The sequence below is a fragment of the Miniopterus natalensis genome, chromosome 12, assembly GCF_054644295.1.
Source record: "Miniopterus natalensis isolate mMinNat1 chromosome 12, mMinNat1.hap1, whole genome shotgun sequence".
In the NCBI taxonomy this organism is placed as follows: domain Eukaryota; kingdom Metazoa; phylum Chordata; class Mammalia; order Chiroptera; family Miniopteridae; genus Miniopterus; species Miniopterus natalensis.
This window is the reverse complement of record NC_142092.1, coordinates 63,508,947-63,527,293: the sequence shown is the minus strand read 5'-3', so window position 1 is coordinate 63,527,293 and position 18,347 is coordinate 63,508,947. Positions and strand designations below refer to the sequence as shown.

General features: G+C 47.8%; 1 protein-coding gene across 5 annotated transcripts in view; it reads right to left on the bottom strand.

Annotated features, from left to right (window-relative positions):
• The window catches only part of TNC (tenascin C), an 81,843-nt gene that overhangs the window by 42,344 nt on the left and 21,152 nt on the right, over positions 1-18,347 (bottom strand). For all 5 annotated transcript variants that reach the window (XM_087822862.1, XM_087822863.1, XM_087822861.1 and 2 more), the window contains exons 2-10: positions 13,786-14,376; positions 9,874-11,283; positions 8,351-8,614; positions 7,240-7,355; positions 6,365-6,521; positions 3,980-4,249; positions 3,013-3,198; positions 2,685-2,774; positions 1,040-1,303 (exon numbers count right to left, since the gene is read on the bottom strand). In XM_087822862.1, coding sequence (XP_087678988.1) covers positions 1,040-1,303; positions 2,685-2,774; positions 3,013-3,198; positions 3,980-4,249; positions 6,365-6,521; positions 7,240-7,355; positions 8,351-8,614; positions 9,874-11,283; positions 13,786-14,242 — 3,214 coding nt within the window. In that variant the 5' untranslated portion in view covers positions 14,243-14,376. The remainder of the gene's footprint in view (positions 1-1,039; positions 1,304-2,684; positions 2,775-3,012; positions 3,199-3,979; positions 4,250-6,364; positions 6,522-7,239; positions 7,356-8,350; positions 8,615-9,873; positions 11,284-13,785; positions 14,377-18,347) is intronic.

The window sequence follows — 18,347 nt, the reverse complement described above, 5'->3', positions numbered from 1 at the left end:
ACAAAGACTCAAAGGCACTTTCAAAGTTGTCCATCATTAGAAGCTCTTTTCTGTTCATGGAGTTTAGCTGGAGTAACATCTCTTCTATGATACTTTCTCTGATTGCTCCTGACTCCCCCAATCACCCCCTTTCCTTGATTGAGTTCTATCTAACATTCTGAAATCTAGTCTTCCCCAAGATCTATGAGCAGGAGCACATGAGCCAAAATGACCAAGCTAAGTACATGACCCACTTGTGCCTCAAAGTACAATGTCTACAATGTATTCTGTGGGTTCTCAATAAATACTTACTAATTAAATTGAAATGAAAGACTATTACTTGTCAAACCCTGAAGAAATAACATCTTCCATCTATACAGCTTTTATATTTTTGACCCAAAATTATTCGTGCATATTTTTCATATAGGAAGAATGATTTTTTTTTTTTCTTTTTTCATTTTAGCCACTGAGGAAATGTGGTAGCAGGTACAAAGAAAAGGGTAATTGGTCTGGAAGGGACACTGGCAGTCAGGATCAGCTGCCATGGCAAGAGAAGTTTACTCTTAATGACTAAAAGAAAATAAGGCATTTTGGAAGGCTCCAAGGACCGCATGCAACTTGTTGGGTAACCTTAGAGGAAAGCAAAAACCTGGAATAGAAACATTTCATGAGAAATAACGAAAGAATTATTACCAACATCCTGGTCATCTTGAAAAGAAATAAAATGAAAAGTAAATTAATTGTTAGGCTAAAGGAGGGGAGGGGACAAGAAACAATTTGAAAGGCTGTATAACGCACAAAATTAAAAAAACAAAAACCAAAAACCAAAGACAAGCACAAATCCTGATGCTTTAAGTTCTCCTAGGAGGAAAAAGTTGAAAACCATGATTGATCACCCAGCAAGGGGACTTGGCTGAACCAGCTGACAAGAGGAAAAGGTAAGTAAGTGGCCCTTTCAAAGCGGCATTTAGAGGCTTCCACCTGGCGTCCTCGGGGAAGGCGGCCGCGGCTGGCGTGAGGCCCGGCGTGAGCAGGGCGCGGGGGCTGGGGCGGGCCTCACCTGTGGACGCCTTCACCCGCGCCGCCTTGCTCTTGTGCCTGCCCTTCTCCGCTCTCAGCACGATGGGATATTCCCGCCCGGGCTCCAGGCCTCTCAGCACGTAGGAGGTGGCGTCCCTGGGAAGCTGCACCTCCACCGGCTGGCCGGAGGGGAGGCTGTAGTTGAGGCGGTAATGGTCGAACTTGGCCAACGGTGACCTCCAGAGCAGGGTCAGGGTGGTCTCCCCAGTTTCAGACACCCGAAGGTCCTTGGGGGCGTCCATGTCTGGGAGGGAAACACAGAGATGAACACTCCGTGGGCTGTGAGACAGGCTGCGGCTGGGTGGCCCCAGGAGACTCACCTAACAGTCTCAGTTTTCACCTTTGCAAATGAGGCTATACGTTTGGTCATCGGGTTTTTGGAAGACCGAAAAGAATATAGCAGCATGCACCATACCGCAAAGTGTCGCTCAATTAAGGGCATTGGGAAGGAACCGACCACTGATACAAGAAACAGTTTGGTTGGACCTCAAGAGAATTATGCTGCGTGAAAAGGCCGATGTCTAAAGGCTGCAACTATACGATTCCTTTTATGTAGTGTTCTTGAAATGACAGAATTATAGAGAAGAACAGATTAGTGATTGCCCAGGGTTAGGGGCAGGGAGGGAGGGAGGTGTCGTGGCTATAAAAAGTGAAGAGAGGTCCCCGTGACGGAACTATTCTGTGTTTTGATTGTAGTAAAGATTAAAAAACCTACATGTGATAAACCTGCAGAGAACTAGACACACACAGATGAGTGCGTGTAACGCCGGGACCTCGGAGTAAAGCTGACAGATCCTATCAATGTCAGCTTCTTGGTTGTGACGTTGCTCTATGATGAAACAGTTGTAACCATTGGGGAGGAATGAGCGAGGGGCTCAGGGGGCTCTCTCTGTGTTGTTTCAATAGCATGCGGCTCTACAACGATCTTAGAGCTCAAGCAGAATTTGCAAGTGCTCAGCATCGGCCCCTGCATCGCGAGGAAGCTGTGAAGCACCGTCTGTGTCCCCTCTGACTCCAGCCTCTCTCCTTCACAGTATCTGGGCAGAGGTGAGGAGGGGGCTGGCTCAGAGAGAGAGGAAAGTGTTTTCTTTTTCACAGCTTTCCCAGAAAAAAAAAAAAAACAAAACACTTGAAGTATCAATGGCTTCACATCAGGTGGCCCCTCACCATCCTCACCCAGACCGGAGCTTCAGGTGCAACGTGAAAGAAAGGGCACAGTCTCACTTGAACTGTGTTCTCGCCACTATAACTTGTGTGACCAGGGGATGTACGTTGGGTGCGTTCTAAGAGAAACCCCCCAGATGTGTTTTGATCAGTCAATGGTATAAAAAAAGAAACCTATGGGATTGGTTACAAACTTTAAAAAGTTTGTAGATTTCTTATAAAGTCTGGTTCCAATTTTTCCTAAAAAGAAATTTGCTGTTCCCCGTCCTGTACTGAGAGCAGCGGCGTCAGCATCGTTTGGATGCGATGTGCCCACGTTACTTTCGAATGAGGCATCTGGGCTGCATGATCCTGGGGGTCCCTTTCTCTTTGGGGCATCTGCTGTTTCCCTTAAAGCAGGTTTTCCGCCTCGCGAGCCCGTGTCTGTGAGAGCCAGCCCCGGGGCGTCGGGCGTGCCTCACCTGTGGCCGCGTTGATGGTGGCCGGAATGCTCTCCATGTCCCCCTTCACAGCCGACACTCCGATCCCATACTCAGTTCCCGGCCTCAGACCTGAGAGAGAACGCGCAGGTTGAAGTTCAGCTTCCAATCGGAAAGGCTTTCAGAGGATCACAAAAACGGCCCTGAGCCGTCCCCGGAGGCGATGGGTTTTCAGTGCCTAGGATGTTCTACAGACGGACTCACTGCACCCAAGGGGGAGGGGTCGCTGGGAACTGCACTGCGCCCTCTCTCTGGGGGGTGCAGGGTGGGGCATGTCCCCGGGCGGCTGGGTCTGGGATGCGGATCTCACCCGTGAGAGTGGTCTTGGTGGTGGCCTGCTGGCTCCTTGGGACCTCGACCTCGGCGTGGTCGCCTCCGGAGATGGGTGCATACTTAATTCTGTAGCTGTCGACGGCCGCCTTGCCGTTCCTCCATTCCAGGGTGACGCTGTTGTCTGTCTGGGACACACGCCGAAGATTCCTGGGAGCATCCAGGCCTATTGGGGCGAGGGAGGGACATTTGTATGGAAAACACCAAGCGCCAGGAGAGTGGGAGTCTGACAATTCAAGCTGAGACGTGAAAGTTTCCTGACATTGGAGGAAAATGACAAACTCACCCCACACCCGTCTCAATAGCCGATGCCCGAATCTAAACAGATACTACATAGTTGGCCCCTTCCTCATTATTAAAATGCACGATACTTTAGTCATTCACGTCTTCCTCAGATTTTGTGTGTAAAAAAACCATATAGAAACTCACACATAAGTTCTATGGGAGTAAGAACTGGTCTGCTGTACTCATCACTGAATTTCTAATGTTTCTTATTGAGCTCTGAAAAAATATTTTATCGAATGAGTGATTGATGCTATGGTACTTTTAAAAAATGCCATAGGCTAAGAGGCTAGGAGGCATCTGTCATTCATGTTTTCCATGTGCTATATTTTATTATTAAAAATTATGTTTACTAGAGCTTTTGTCTGAGAATGTCAGACCAACCCCTTCTATGTATGTGCAGATATATATATATATATATATATATATATATATATATATATATATATATATATATAGCTTTGGAAGGTTATTTGGGGTATTTTTTTCTTTGAAAAATTAATCAATCAACCAGTACAATGATTGAAAATAAAATTTAAAGGAACAAAAATTCCCTTTCTCTATTCTTGCTGTTAGAGGAGCCTGGAAGACACCTCAGCGCAGAGTGGATGGAAGTCTCGCAATCCTTCGTTTGCTGGCGCTGAGACCACGGGAAGGCCCCTCACCTGTTGTGAAGGTCTCTTTGGCAGGGTTGCTGGACATGTCGCCCCTACGGGAGATGAGGGACACCTCGTACTCGGTGTCTGGCTTCAGGTTCCCAATGGAGTACTGGTTCTCATCGTGGGTGAGGTCGATGGTGGTGCGGTCGCCCGGCGCATCTTTGATCCCATAGGAGAGCTCGATGCCGTCGATCTCAGCCAGGGGCTTGAACCAGGTGACCAGCGCAGTGGTGTCCGTGACATCTTTCACCTCGATCTGGCTGGGAGCGTCCAGGCCTGTGACGGGCAGAGGATAGCGCTGTTTCAGGGATCAGGGGCAGTGCCAGGGCTGAGCAGAGAGCCAGCCATCCTGACCCATCTGTGCATAATCAGGCGTAATATCGACCCCCGACCTTATTTTATCTTTCCCTGTTCAACAGCTGTGCATAGCCACGATGCCACCTTGCAGGGCTTGTTGCTTTTTCTAAGTCAAGGAGAGGACAACTCTTGCAAAGCATCTGGCAGGGAGCCCCGGACATGGCAGTGCATCATGGGTGGCTGTTACTCTGCTATTATTATCATTACTGTTTCATAAATTCAAGAAACAAGCTTAGGGGCTGCTTCATTTGAAAAACATTGCCTTAGTCTCTTTTGCTGTTTAATTAGGCAAAGCTGGTTGATGATGACTTCTCATTCGGAACTATGGCGCTAAGCCCTGCGCTTTGTCCTTTATGTCTGAACCCTCATGACAACTCCGTGGGCAGGATACCATAAGCCCATGTTCCACATGGTGGGCCGGAGGTTTATAAAGTGAACCTGCCCCAGGTAACGGCGAGTGGTGAGGCTGGAATTCACACTCAGGGCCGTGTGGGTCCAAACCCCATGCGATTTCTTCTTCTCAAAAGAAGGCCTCTCAAAAACATTCCTGTGCCCCAAATGACTGTAATACTACCTCTAGGAAGATCAGAGGGAAACAGTCAAAAACATTTTGGCACCAAAACTTTAACTTAAACCCGAAAAAAGCAGCAAAATGACCAGGTAAATATCTGCCTCTCAGTGTTATATTTATGTGATTACAGAACTTCTAATGTTAGGATGTTTGTCCTGCAGTAAGAAGGAAATAAAGCAGCCAATGCCTACAGTGAGAGTACAAAGAAAAGGGCCGATGAAAGCAGTGCCTTTGGTACTCTCAGCGTGTCTTCTCTGTAACAAATAAGCATTTGTTCTCTATGCCTTTCTGATGATCTAATGATTTTTCTCCTGTTGGTACCTGCCCTCTACCCACCACTGAGGGATGTTGTCAGGGTGACGGAAAACACTTGCTTATAAAGGAGACAATCCTATAAGGTGACTCCAAGCTGGGCAAAGTGTGCAAATATTTAAGTGCAAGGTGTTCTTTCTTGTCATCAGTCAACAGATTGAACTTCCCAACAACACCCTGCCAAAAAAGTCCAATTCTTAAGCAGTTGGTACATGTGTTATCTTAAAAAGATAAAGAGGTTTTCCCAAATGGAGATGAAAAATGTTTTTATTTATTTATTTATTTATTAAAACTTTGCTTTCTGGTAGAACAACTCCAAATTCAGATTCCCCCCCCTCCCCCCAAATGATCTAGCGATGCCAGATCCTATTCTACCCCCAAGAAGTTCCGGCATCATTACTACTGAGTGGCATTTCATTTAGATTCCCATGGAAGACATGGAGTTAACATTCTGCACACACCAGGGCCTAGTCAGTGCTCGTGGTAATGCAAGGCGTTGGCTAAAAATTGTAGTCCCGGTGGTATCAACCATTTGGAATTGCTTAAATGAATTTAGTTTCTCTAAGCCTTGGTTTCTGCTCTTGAAAAATAATAACATTAATATTTGCCCTGCCTCTTTCACAGGACTGGTGCTAATATTAAATTAGGTGGCGGGTAGATTGCTCGCAATGGTCTCAATTATCTTGCATCTGCACCACTTTGAAATGCTGTGTTGAAAGCTCTTCAAGAGATGGATCTGTTCCCCCAACCCTTAAATCTGCACTGGCTTTGAGATTTGCTCTGGTGGAAGTGATATTAGTTCCAGTTTTGAGCCTGGTCAGCTAGTATCAGAGCAAGGCGGGGTAGCATCCTGGAGGCTGAGAGACCAGCAAAGCAGAAAGGCTGAGGCCATCCTAGATCAACCAGCCCCCAGCCCACACAGATGTAAACATGAGCCCAGTTAAAACAGAAAAATTGTCCGGTTGAGCCCAACCTTAAATCACCAATGTGCAGAATTATTGTTTTAAGCCACTAAGTTTGGGGCTTGTTTTTTACTTAGCAAAAGCTAATGAATACAGGCGCTACTACCTAGGAGGGCATGTTACACCAGAAATACTATGAGTTGCAATCAGCTTGGTCATTGTGTCAGTGATAATAAGGAGGATACTCACGGGTGGTTGTCACCCTCTTCAGGCCTGGGCCCCGAGTATTGTTTTTCACGATGTGCAGAGATATCTCATATTCCTGTCCAGGAGCCAGGCCAGTTTGCCGGTACGTGGTCTCTGGCCTCCTCAGGCTTTTGGTGATCTCTTCTTCATCTTCTTTATTCTGAAAGACAGAAGCACCTTGGTAAGGCCTGAAGGAGGTGCCAGCCTCTTCGTTTATGTGAGTCATTCATTCCACACTCATTCATTCCTCTGTTATTCTTTCCTCTGTTCACTAAGCACTTATTGTGCATTGGGTCCGCTTGGTAGGTGCTGAGGATACAAACATGATAAAGACATTTCTCCAGTGTGTTTCTCTCTCTCAGAAACTTCTCTACTCACCCCTTTGACACTCAAGTTAAGGGGCAGAATGTGAGTCAAAGCGATTCTGGAGCCACGGGCTTAACCTCTCCTTCGGCAGAAGAAAAAGGCAGCACCGTAGAAGTCGGTGACTGTCCCAGAGGTACCTGGCTAGTTAGTGGAAAAGCCTGGGCTTGAACTCAGGAACCCACTTCCCCGCCTCACAGGTACTTTAGGCCTAGAGGCATTTTGAGACACAGACCATTTCTTCTCTTCTTTGCCTCTGAATAGAGATGTTTGAGACTATGAGAAATAATTGAAACCTAGAGATGACTTGCTAGCTTCCATTTGTCTAGGCTCTCAGCCTTAAGGGCTGTGCTTATTGACTTATTAAAATCACTTAAAATGTATATCCAAACACACAAGGGGCCATCAGAGCCTTGTCCTCCACCCAAAGCCGAGGAACTAGAGTTGACAGGAGGTCTGCAGAGGCCTCTGGCCGCTTTTAGACTCATGCCCGTCCGCTGCTTTGTGCTCCCTACCTTGTTCCGGAAGATGATCTCCCAGGTTTCGAAAGCGATGTCCAAAGGATCCCACTCCACTTCCACAGATGTCTCCTTGATGGACTTGAATTTGAGGCCTTCGGGTGCAGGCAAGTCTGTGAGGAAGAGCACAGAGAGGAGGTAAGGATGGTGGCATGTGTGGCAGAGGCGACAATGCCCTGTTCCGCTGCTGCGGTCATCTGAGCTGATCATCTGAGCTGAATTCTATTTAAGGGATTTTCTGGGATGCTGTCTGCTGCAAGCCAGTGTGGAAATTAACATTAGGACCAACCGTATGATTAAATCTTGGCAATTTCACATGGTTAAACCTCATACACGCACAGGCTTTGGAATCAGACGTGGGCTAGAATCTAAGTTCTACAGTTACAAACTTTGTGTACTTGGGCAAGTTGCACAAAATGCCCCGAGCCTCAGTTTCTTCACTGGGGAGAGGAACATGCCCCTTGGGAATGTCTCCGGGACTGAGTGGTATATTCGTGTAGACTGCTGGACATGGTTCCTGGCATGTACCAGAAGTTTAACATGGGAGCCAATATTATCATGACTAAGCAAAAAAAGACCACTTTCTAGCCCACCTTGCTTTTCAGGTATAAAGAAAATTATACTGATGTTGGATTCTTAAAGCAATAACATGAACCCTAGTGTTTCTACTCTTAAATATATGTATAGACAGTAAGCTCCAGAGGAATGTAGGCATAGAATAGAGTGGTTAAGAGCATAAATCTGCAACTGGACTGCCAGGGTTCAGATCCCATCTCCATCACTTTTAACTGTGATTTGGGATGAGATGTTCAACTATTAAGAGTCCCAGTTTCCTCATCTATAAAATGGGTTAACAGTAGCTCCTAATCTTACAGGGTTATAGTGAGTTAAATGAGTTAGTGTACAAGGAGTTTCTTTAAGAGAATATTCAGTGGGCTTCACTGGAGTCCAGGGCCTTAATTGTGTAACTATGAAAGGGCAGCTATGGAGCTATGGGGAAAGGCAAGGCGATAACTCATGGGGGCAGTTATGCACTGGGGGGAGGGGGGAGGGGAAGCAGGAAGGGGGGAGGGGGTTGAGGCTGCCAAGGGCAGCTCTGCTCACTCACAAGTGGCCACCCTGGCGCTGACGGGAATGCTCCTCTTGTTTTCCAGGATGGCGAACACGCGGATGAAATACTCCACGCCAGGCTCCAGCTCCCGGATGGTGGTGGACGTCTGGTCTCCGGGGACGCGGAACTGCATTTCCAGGCCATCCTCGTGGGTGGGTGTGTACACGATGAGGTACTCCGTGACCCGCATCTCATTCTCCCAGGCCAGGTTTACGGTCTCCTCCGTCACTTCTGTCACTATAAGGTCTTTGGGAGGGGACACTGGTGGGAATAAGGAAGGACAGATGGGGTCAGTACTGGGCCCTGAAATTCTTTCTTCCACTGGCGGTCAAAGAGGCCCGAGATCCAGCTTCCGTTTTCTAACTCGTGAAGGAACCCGTGCTGCACCCATCTTTAAAAGCTTCGGTGGCCACCCATTGCCTTCAGGCTGCAGTCCCAGGTCTGCAGTGTGGCCTGGAGGGTTCTTTGTGACCTGGCTCCTCCAACTTCTCCAGTCCCTGGACCCTAGTTCAGATTCAGGCCATCTGCATGGGAGGTGCAGTCTGAGCTGAGCTCCCTGCTGTGCACTTCAAGTCACACATCCTTAGTTCTGGGAAGGAAATTTGGGCTCCTCTGGTCCAACCTTTTCACTTTCTAGATATGAGTGAGGTGGAGGGACTTGCCCAACTTAGCTCATCTCATCAAATTTGGGACTCACATCTCCCTGCCAGCCTAGAGTTCTTCCCAGGCAGCTTTTTTTGCCTTTACCACACTAAACACACAGCTGTTTACTTATTCTGATCTACCAACAGTCTTAACCAAGGTAGAAATTCCCCATTATGACAATTATAATATGGGTGGATAAGAGAAGTACAAAGAAGACCCTCATTACTCATGAGCATTTTCAGCCTGTGTTATGTTTCCACTCAACCAGTATTCACTGAGCACTTACTGTATACCATGCCTGCTGTTAACTGTAGGGATACTGCTCCTTCAAGGAGCTCACAATCCTTGGGATCAAAGACAGTATAGAATAGATGATTTAAGAGACGGGTGTGCCTCATAAGTGATCAGCATTCAGTCTTTAGCTGAGTGTGCATTTAAGACAGTTTGTTTTCTATAATCTCACTGCCCGTTCAATTTAGCTGAATCTTTATTTCTATCCAAATAGAGAGATCTGGCGTATCATTGGTTTGGTGTCAGTGGGAAGCAGGAAAGAAGGCTGATGCTTAGCGAAAGGGAGGTTATCATTTCATCTACTTGATGCTGGGCATGGGTGTTAAGCTCAGTATAGATGAATGAGGCACTCAAATATCAGCTTTGTGATGTATTAGCTGTGTGTCTTTAGGACAATTCCATAACCTCTCTGAGCCTCTGAGACTTCACATAGGTAGCCCTGTAACAGGTGAGTAATCAGGGCCCCTTCAAAGAGTTGTGCGTGTGTGTGTGTGTGTGTGTGTTTAACACTTAGTTCTCCAGCTCCTACCAGGCGTACAGTCAATTATGGCCATTATCTTGCTGGTCTGAGCTCTGGGACTCACCCTCGGAGCAGTCTTCCGCGGTGTAGCCCTCATTGCAGATGCAGCGGCCCGCCACGCACTGCCCCAAGCCACTGCAGTCCTTGGGGCAGGAGCGCTGCCCGCAGTCCAGGCCCGTGAAGCCCTCGTGGCAGACGCACCGGCCGTCCACACATCGGCCCCGGCCGTTGCAGTCGCCGGGACACCTGCGCTCCCTGCAGTCTTTGCCCAGGAAGCCCTCGTGGCACACGCACTGCCCGTTCACGCAGCGGCCCTGGCCGTGGCAGTCGCCGGGACAGGAGAGTTCGGCGCAGTCGCGGCCCGTGAAGCCGTCCTCGCACACGCATCGCCCGTCCACACAGCGGCCCCGGTGGCTGCAGTCCTTGGGGCACCGCAGATCCCGGCAGTCCTCGCCCGTGTAGCCGTCGTCACAGACACACATGCCGTTCACGCAGCGGCCGTGCTGGTGACAGTCACTGGGGCAGCTCATCTCGCTGCAGTCGTAGCCCTGGAAGCCCTGCTCGCACACGCACTTCCCCTTGATGCAGCGGCCACGGCTGTTACAGTCGCTGGGGCACCGCAGCTGGCCGCAGTCCTGCCCGGTGTGGCCGTCGTCACACACGCACTGCCCGTTGACGCAGTGGCCGTGGCCGCTGCAGCCTTTGGGGCACCGGAGCTCACTGCAGTCAGCGCCTGTGAAGCCGTCGTCACACTCACACTGCCCGTCGACGCAGCGGCCCCGGTTGTGACAGTCGGCGGGACACCTCCTCTCGCCGCAGTCGGCGCCTGCGAAGCCCTCGTGGCACACGCACTGCCCCTCCTCGCAGCGGCCCCGGCCGTGGCAGGCGTTCGGGCAGGCGAGCTGCCCACAGTCCTCCCCCGTGAAGCCCTCTTCGCAGTAGCAGGTGCCGTTGACACAGCGGCCCCGGTCGAAACAGTCGTTGGGGCAGATGAGCTCACTGCAGTCATCGCCCGTGAAGCCCTCGTCGCACACGCACTCGTTTTCCACGCACCGCCCACGGTTGTAGCAGTTGTTGAGGCACAGGGGCTCGTTGCAGTCGTCGCCCGCGAAGCCGTCCTGGCACACACAGCGGCCGTCCACGCACCTGCCGTGTTCCTCGCTGCAGGGCACCGGGCAGAGCTCCTGGCTGCAGTCAGCCCCCGTGTAGCCTTCAAAACAGACACAGACCCCATTCACGCACTTGCCCTGGTCGTTGCAGTCGCTGGGACAGGCCAGCTGGCTGCAGTCCTCCCCGGTGAAGCCCTCGTGGCACACGCACTGCCCCTCCAGGCACCGGCCTCGCAGGTGGCAGTTGCTGGGACATTCAGGCTCGGAGCAGTTGGGGCCTTTCCAGCCAGGCTCACACACACAGCCGCATCCCTCGGTGCTGAAGTTCCCCCGGCCGCTGCAGAAGGGCCTGGTGTCCAGGCGGCCTGCAAGGGAAACAGAGGCTCTCAGCCGAGCACGGCAGCTCAATTCCTACCCGCGAAACCCAGATTTGAGTTCAGCCAGACCACGGTCGCACCCTAGGGCCCCATCTGGCTCGAAAACTAGTTGCTTAGTGTGTGAAGTTAGATGGGACTCATGTCTAATTACACTAGGTAGGAATTCTTAACTCGAACTCTGAAATTTGTAGATTTATATGTAATGACTGTATGTTTAGGTTTGTAGGTATGTGTGTTTTTGTGTTTCCACCCCTGGGGAAAGGACCTAAAGTTTTCAACAAATTTTCACGTAGTCCCATGACCCCAGTGGTAACAGGTCACTGCCTAGTGGCATGGGGCATGCTGGGCTACGCTGCTACCTCGGTGTCTAGCCAAGGTCAGGCACATGAGAGATGTCCAAGAAATAACTGTTGAATGGAACCCGATGCTGATTCTTTGACCCAATAGCTATGCTGCATTTGGGAAGGGCATTAGCCTCTTTTTGGAGCTCAGTGTCTTCGTCGGTCAAGTGGGACCAATGGGCCACTTCCCTGGGGTCTTTCAGGGTTAAAGGGGGACATTCAGATCTGACTTCTGTGCTCGTGATGTTCTCTTGCAGAGCTTTTAGGGTTGATTCAAGTTGGTAAATGGGTTCACATGGCCAAAACTTTCTAATTTTCCATAACTGAGATGAGGCACCTAAGGAGTGGCTTTCTAATTCTGTCAGGACAACCTGCAATTTGGCTCTGCCCCCACAGGACTCATGGGCTTCTGTCTTTTTTCCTCTTTTTCCTGGAGGCTGTGGTGGTGAATGAGCCTGAGGAACACAGGTCGGCACTGACATGACTTCAGCTCTTTAAAGTCTATATAATGTCTCAGCTCCATTTATAGGTGTAATTGGCGTGATCTCTGTGGAACCCAAGGAGAAGCAACACAACTCACTCCATTCTCTCTGCATCGAAATACAGTGGAACTAATATGCTTTACTCCCTCCTGACAGCAGGAAGGAAGGCAATTTCTAAAAATGTTGGTTTGAAAAGTGAGAATCCACGCCTGTGCTGTATAGTACGGTGGCCACTGGACACGTGTTGCTCTATTAGGCGATTGAACTGTGGCTGGTCTGAATTGAGATGTGCTGTAAATGTCACATTCACACTGGATTTCAAAGGCTTGGTGCAAAAGAATGTAAAATACCCATTAATAATTTTTATATTGAGTACAGGCTGAAATATGGATATTTTTGTTCAACTGGGTTAAATAAAATAGATAATTCAAATTATCATTACTTGCTTCTTTTCATTTTTTAAATTTGACTACTGGAAAATCTAGGGCTATACGTATGCTCATGTTATACTTCTATTGATAGCACTGCTGCTCTAGACAATCATTTCAACCCACTTTTAAAATTGATCCTACTGTGGAACTCCCATCTATTTTGCCAGGGAGTTGAGAGGTGGAAGATAAACTAACTTATGCATAAAGAAAACTTTAATAAAATTTTTTTCCCCCCTGAGAATCCTAGAGCATGTCTTTAGTACTCTCCACTTATGGTGATTAAGTCTACTTTTAAAATAATTTGTCTAAGTAATTTATGGTAATTTTTTCTGAGTGGCAGAAAGAGAGATTTTCATCTCTGATTTAAAGCTGTTGAAATTCCTGCAGTTCTAGCTACTTTAGAGGATGGAGATGAAGACATAATTTCAAAGCAGCAACATTTCTTTAACAACGATGCAGGTAGGTATTACTGGAAGATTGGAGATACACAGGCCTGTTCAAAGCTCTGACCTCTTATTATTACCCTTTGTGTGAGTCGGTTAAGTTCTTTGAGCCTCAGTTCTTAGATCTGTAGAATGGGAGCATTCAGCCTTATCTTAAAGGGTTGTTGAGAGGCTTAAGTTAGATGAATGACATAAAAGGGGCTGAAACCATTGTCCTGATCAACATCTTCATTGCCATTCAACTGGAACATTTATTCCAATTCCCGGACCTTGTACCACCTTGGGCAGCCTTGTACCTTTGTAACAATACCAGGGTGTGGAAGACTGTGGTTTACGTCCTAACTTGGCCACTCATTGCAGGACCTTGAGGAACCCCATCCTACCTCTGGGCCTCAGTTTCCCTATTTGTGCCATGGGGTAACGGGGCTATATCAGTACCTTTCAGAGTATGACCTTTGGGTCAGGAATTCATCGTGTGTTCACAGGTTTTGAGGTAGAGCGAATGTGTACATTTCATGGTCAAATAAGTTTTGGAAACTAGTAACTAAAGTGAAATAGGGTTTTTTTGAAGCAAGACGTCAGAGGCCTGCGAATTCCTCTGAGAAACATTTGTCACTGAGGGCCAAACAGAGATGGTTACATTCCCCACATTTATTTGACCATAAATCTCTTTGTAACGAACAGCTTGTGAGGTCAGCTTCCCCGGGAACCCACTTTGGGAAGAACTGATGGTCCTGCGTGCCCGTCCTTTCCCCCGTGCACAGCGAGGGCCGGGCCAGCCCCCAGCTCCTACCTTCCGCGGGCTGCAGGCAGCAGCCCCCTCCCGCGGCGCACTGCTCCCGCAGGGACGACACCAGGCTCTCCAGCTCCTCCAGCCTGCTCAGGAGCTCCTTGATGTCGGGAGCGGCTGCGCACCCACAGGCCGGGCGGGGGATGTTGATGCGGTGCGTGAAGACGATCTGGTTCTCCCCATCCACGGTGTGCTCCTGGAAGCTTTCGCTGGGCTCTGGTGGTGGCGCCAGGTCCTTCTCCCCACTGGCTGCGTCCAGGTCCACGGAGCACTGGGACCCTACAGGCAGCTTGATGTTGTAGACGTGGTTAAACACCACTGGCTGGTTGTCCTCCGGCAGAGTGAAGTTCACCCCGCTCTGTCGCTTGTGCCGAATGACTTTCCTGAGGACCCCGCCTTCAGCAGGGAGGGCAAGCACAGCCAGGCAGATGCCTGCCAACAGCCGAGTCACGGCCCCCATGGTGGAGGTGGGTTTGGGGGATGTTTCTGGGCCTCTAGGATCCTAGGGTGTCTCACTCTCAGGCAGAGTTGGGGACTTGGAATCAGAGTTGAATCTAAATCAGTTGTTCCTGGTCTTCTTGAAGGAATTCTCTTCTACAAGCAAATAAAGAAAAACAACAAGCTTATTAGTATTTTCTGCTAATTGAACCTATTGACTACCTGTAGTTGTAAATCAATTTTCACTTTATGTCTCATATACATTTATTTATTTAATTTTTATTTTTAAAACTAAAAAAAATATGTCTATATTGATTTCAGAGAGAGGAAGAGAGAGAGATAGAAACATCAATGATGAGAGAGTCATTGACCAGTGGCCTCCTGAATGACCCCAACTGGGGATCGAGCCCGCAACCCGGGCATGTGCCCTTACCGGGAATCGAACCCCGATCACCTGCATCCTAGGCCGACGCTCACCCGCTGAGCCACGACGGCCCAGCTATATCTCCTATATTTGAAGCTCTCCTGGTATTGATTCACTATGCACCGCAGTGTTGACATACGAGGAGACAGGACTAGATACAAACGGAGGTCGGAGGGGACAAGCTACCGGGAGGCAGCCCCTCCTCTGCTAAGTGGTCTAGTCATCTGCGCCGTGGATTTGGCTGCACGGCAGCCAGGGAGCCGAGGAAAGGGCAGTTGTCAAAGCAGCGAGAAATTACTGAGTAAAGATAGGAAGACAAAGTGACGCTTGAGGTGGTTATGATATTGATTGGATGCCTATGAGAATGATCTTGACCCGGTATGACATCACTGACAGGCCTCTTTTACTAGAAAATACACCTGACTGCAGTTCAAGAAAATAACAGGGAGCTATGTGTTTTTTCACAAATTGATATTTTCCTACACCCATGCTATTCTTAGAGTTGCGCACTCTGAGTTAGTTATTTATGTCAATCAGATGTGGGATTTGGATTGCTTATCTTATCAAAGGTCCCCCCCTCCCCCCCCCAGGAAGACCTTATCCCATTGATAAGATGCATCAACATGATCCCAAGTCACCATCTCTTCCATGATGACACAGAGTCTTGCATAACCTGGAGAGGGATTGTGGAAGGGGAAGTTGAACCAAGAAGCATTTCCGTAGGGCTGAGCAGGGGCCTGGGGACTCAGAAAGAACCAGCTGTGCACAGAATCAAGAACTTCCTGTCCACACCACATCCTAATTGTGTTCATATTTGACATTTCACCAACTATCATGTAACATCTACTTAGGGTTTCTACTGCTTGGTTAGGATGAAAACAAACAAACAAACAAACATAAAAACAAAGACAAAAAAAACCAGCCTTTTTCATTCAAATTAGTTTCCTAAATAAGAATCAGTGGATCTATAATGTAGGCGAGCTCACTGAATAAAAATTATTATGAAGAGGAGAACTTGGCAGTTCCTCTTCTCTCAAACCAGCAGAGCCCATCTTATTTGTTTACTGGACAAATATTTATTGATTGTCTGCTCTATTGCAATTGCTTTCTCTCTTTCCTTCCACAGAGTCTTCCCTTTCTACCCACCCTCTTCCCATCTATTCTTAGCTCCTCCCCCCCTTTTTTATGAGAAAGGACCATGGGCCAGTTTGAAATGTTTTTGGACTTCTACCCAACACTTTTGTGTGTGTAGCTAAATGACTTAAATTTCCATTTAAAAAGCCATTAGAGTTGCTGGTTGGGAATCTAAGGCAATGAGTCTGGGGTAATAATGACCAGAGTGAGGGTCGAATGAGGATTTTTCACTGTGCATGTAGGAGACGTGCGTTGGCACAGCCAAGGGCTGCATTGTTGGGAGGGAGGAAGGAAATGGGCTTCTTGAGGGCTGTGTATTTCCCATGGGCTCATGGCCGTCTGAGCGCAAGTGGATGTTTTTTTACTCTGGGAAAGAGCCATCATATCTTCAGTGTGGTTGGAACGGCCTCAGCTTTGGAACTAGACACACCTGGGTTCAAATGCCGCTCACCAGCTCTCTGACTCGGGGAAAGCTATATCCCTCTCTAAACCATGACCTCATCTGTAAAAGGGGGTCAAAATTCTTCTCGAGGAGACTATAGATTAGCTCGGCATGGTGTCAGACCCATAGTAAGCACACACAGAAATGTGGCTGCAATTTTGTTGCACTTCTAGGACTAAAACCTAGCATGAGTCCATGGCCGTAGCCTCCTTTTGCTTAAGCTTGACCTTCTCATTGAATCTAGTCCTGAACTCAGCAGCAACTTGAATTGAGGTCAGGGAGGAGCTGCAGACATCACTGAAGGGTGAGAGGGTAAATCTTATGAATATAAATGTACTAGAATTGGACATATTTACACCAGAGAGGCAAGAGACAGAGAGCAAATAATACTCTTTAAGAATGTCACATGCAGACAACTGGCTGGGTAATGTCCCCTTGGAGGAGAGACATAGGGGAAACTACTGTAGATTGCAGTTTGTGATATTTAGGTTCGACATGAAGGGTCATGTTCTGATGGTAGGGCTTTTAAAATTTGAGAATGAACAAGTTATTCTAAAGAGACTCTTTAAAAAGCACAAGCAGATTCTTATCTTTGTATGAAGTAATCAGGCAAATGCAGAGTCTGGAAAATATCTGGCAAAGGCAGGAGTGTGGACCTGTGCGACCCTCCTGTAGCTGGAAAAGCCAAGATTGAGAGGAACAGGGTTACCAAGTCTAAATCCTGTGCAAGCAGGAGCTGGCTTGTCCCTTGTGGCCCCAAAGGACAGAACAAGCGACGATGTGTGTGTATGTTGAGGGTGCAGAAGAGGGTTGGTTAGAAGACAAGATTCAGCACAATAGGAGAAATGCTTTTCTCCTTGGAATTATCCATCGAAAGGGCTTCTTTGAGAGTGTAGCAAGCCCCAAGGCGCCGGAACGGTGGTGACATAGGTCTGGAGAGAGACAAGCTGTCTCAGGTTTGAGCCACTGTTTAACCATGTCTTCTTCTGCGAGCCAGGGACTCTCTACCACTGTTAAGCCAGAGTCGTGCCATCAGTAAAATGTGGTAAGAGTGTCCTCATAGGACTGTTGTGAAAAGTGCACGAGACAAAGTGTGTAATGGGAATGGTAAGCTTTGCAGTAAAAGATACAGACTTCACTTAATATCTTTTCCAGGATTTTCTTTCTCCCAACTCTTGAAAGTTTTTTGGCATATGCAGATCTGCTTTTTGTTTGTTTTTTAAAGCAAGGGCTAGACTTTCCAGGCAAATATACCCTAGGAGATCTCTCTCCCCCCATCTCTCTCTCCATCTCCTTACCTACATACCTATCTTTTATGGGGAGATTAAAGGATCTGGTGAGCAATGTTTGCAAAGGAAGGCAGCAGGAAGAGACACAGCCTTGGACGTGCTCAATACATAGACTGGTGGGGTCACGTATCCAGGACAAAGTGTCTGGGTCGAACCATGCCTGCTGTCTTGCTCTGCACCCCATCTCAGCATAAATATTAAATGCAGAAAAATGCAAGTGTGGGACAGACTTTGCTTTCTGTCTTTATCAAAAGAAATTTTTAGAGCCAAATGAACTACTGCGCATTGTTTCTGTGAAACTCTTTAGGTGTCTCCTTTCCTGTTAACAACTCAAAAGTAATGGACCTGTAGAGAAAAAATTACCATAAAAATTTCCCCATGAGAGAGGTTTCAGAAGAGGTAGAAACTTTGAATTCATTGGCCTAGAGCTGTGCTGTCCAATATGGTTAGCAGATAGCCACAAGTGGTTATTAAAATTATAATGAGTTAAAGTTAGGTACAATTAAAAATTCCATCCTCAGTTGTACTACCCACATTTCAAGTGCTTAATAGTGACATGGCTAGTGTCTATAATAGCAGACAATGCAGATAAAGGACATTTCCATCATTGCTGCAAGCTCTATATTTTTTAACTTTTATTTCTTGATTTTAGAGTGAGAGAGAGGAAGAGAGGAACACTGATTTGCTGTTCCACTTACTGATACACTCGTTGGTTGATTCTTGTATGTGCCCTGACCTGGGATTGAACTCACAACCTTGGCATATTGGGATGGGCTAGGAAGTTCTATTGAGCAATAATGGTTTAGAGGGTTGCTTGGTGATATTAAGCCCCTGGTAC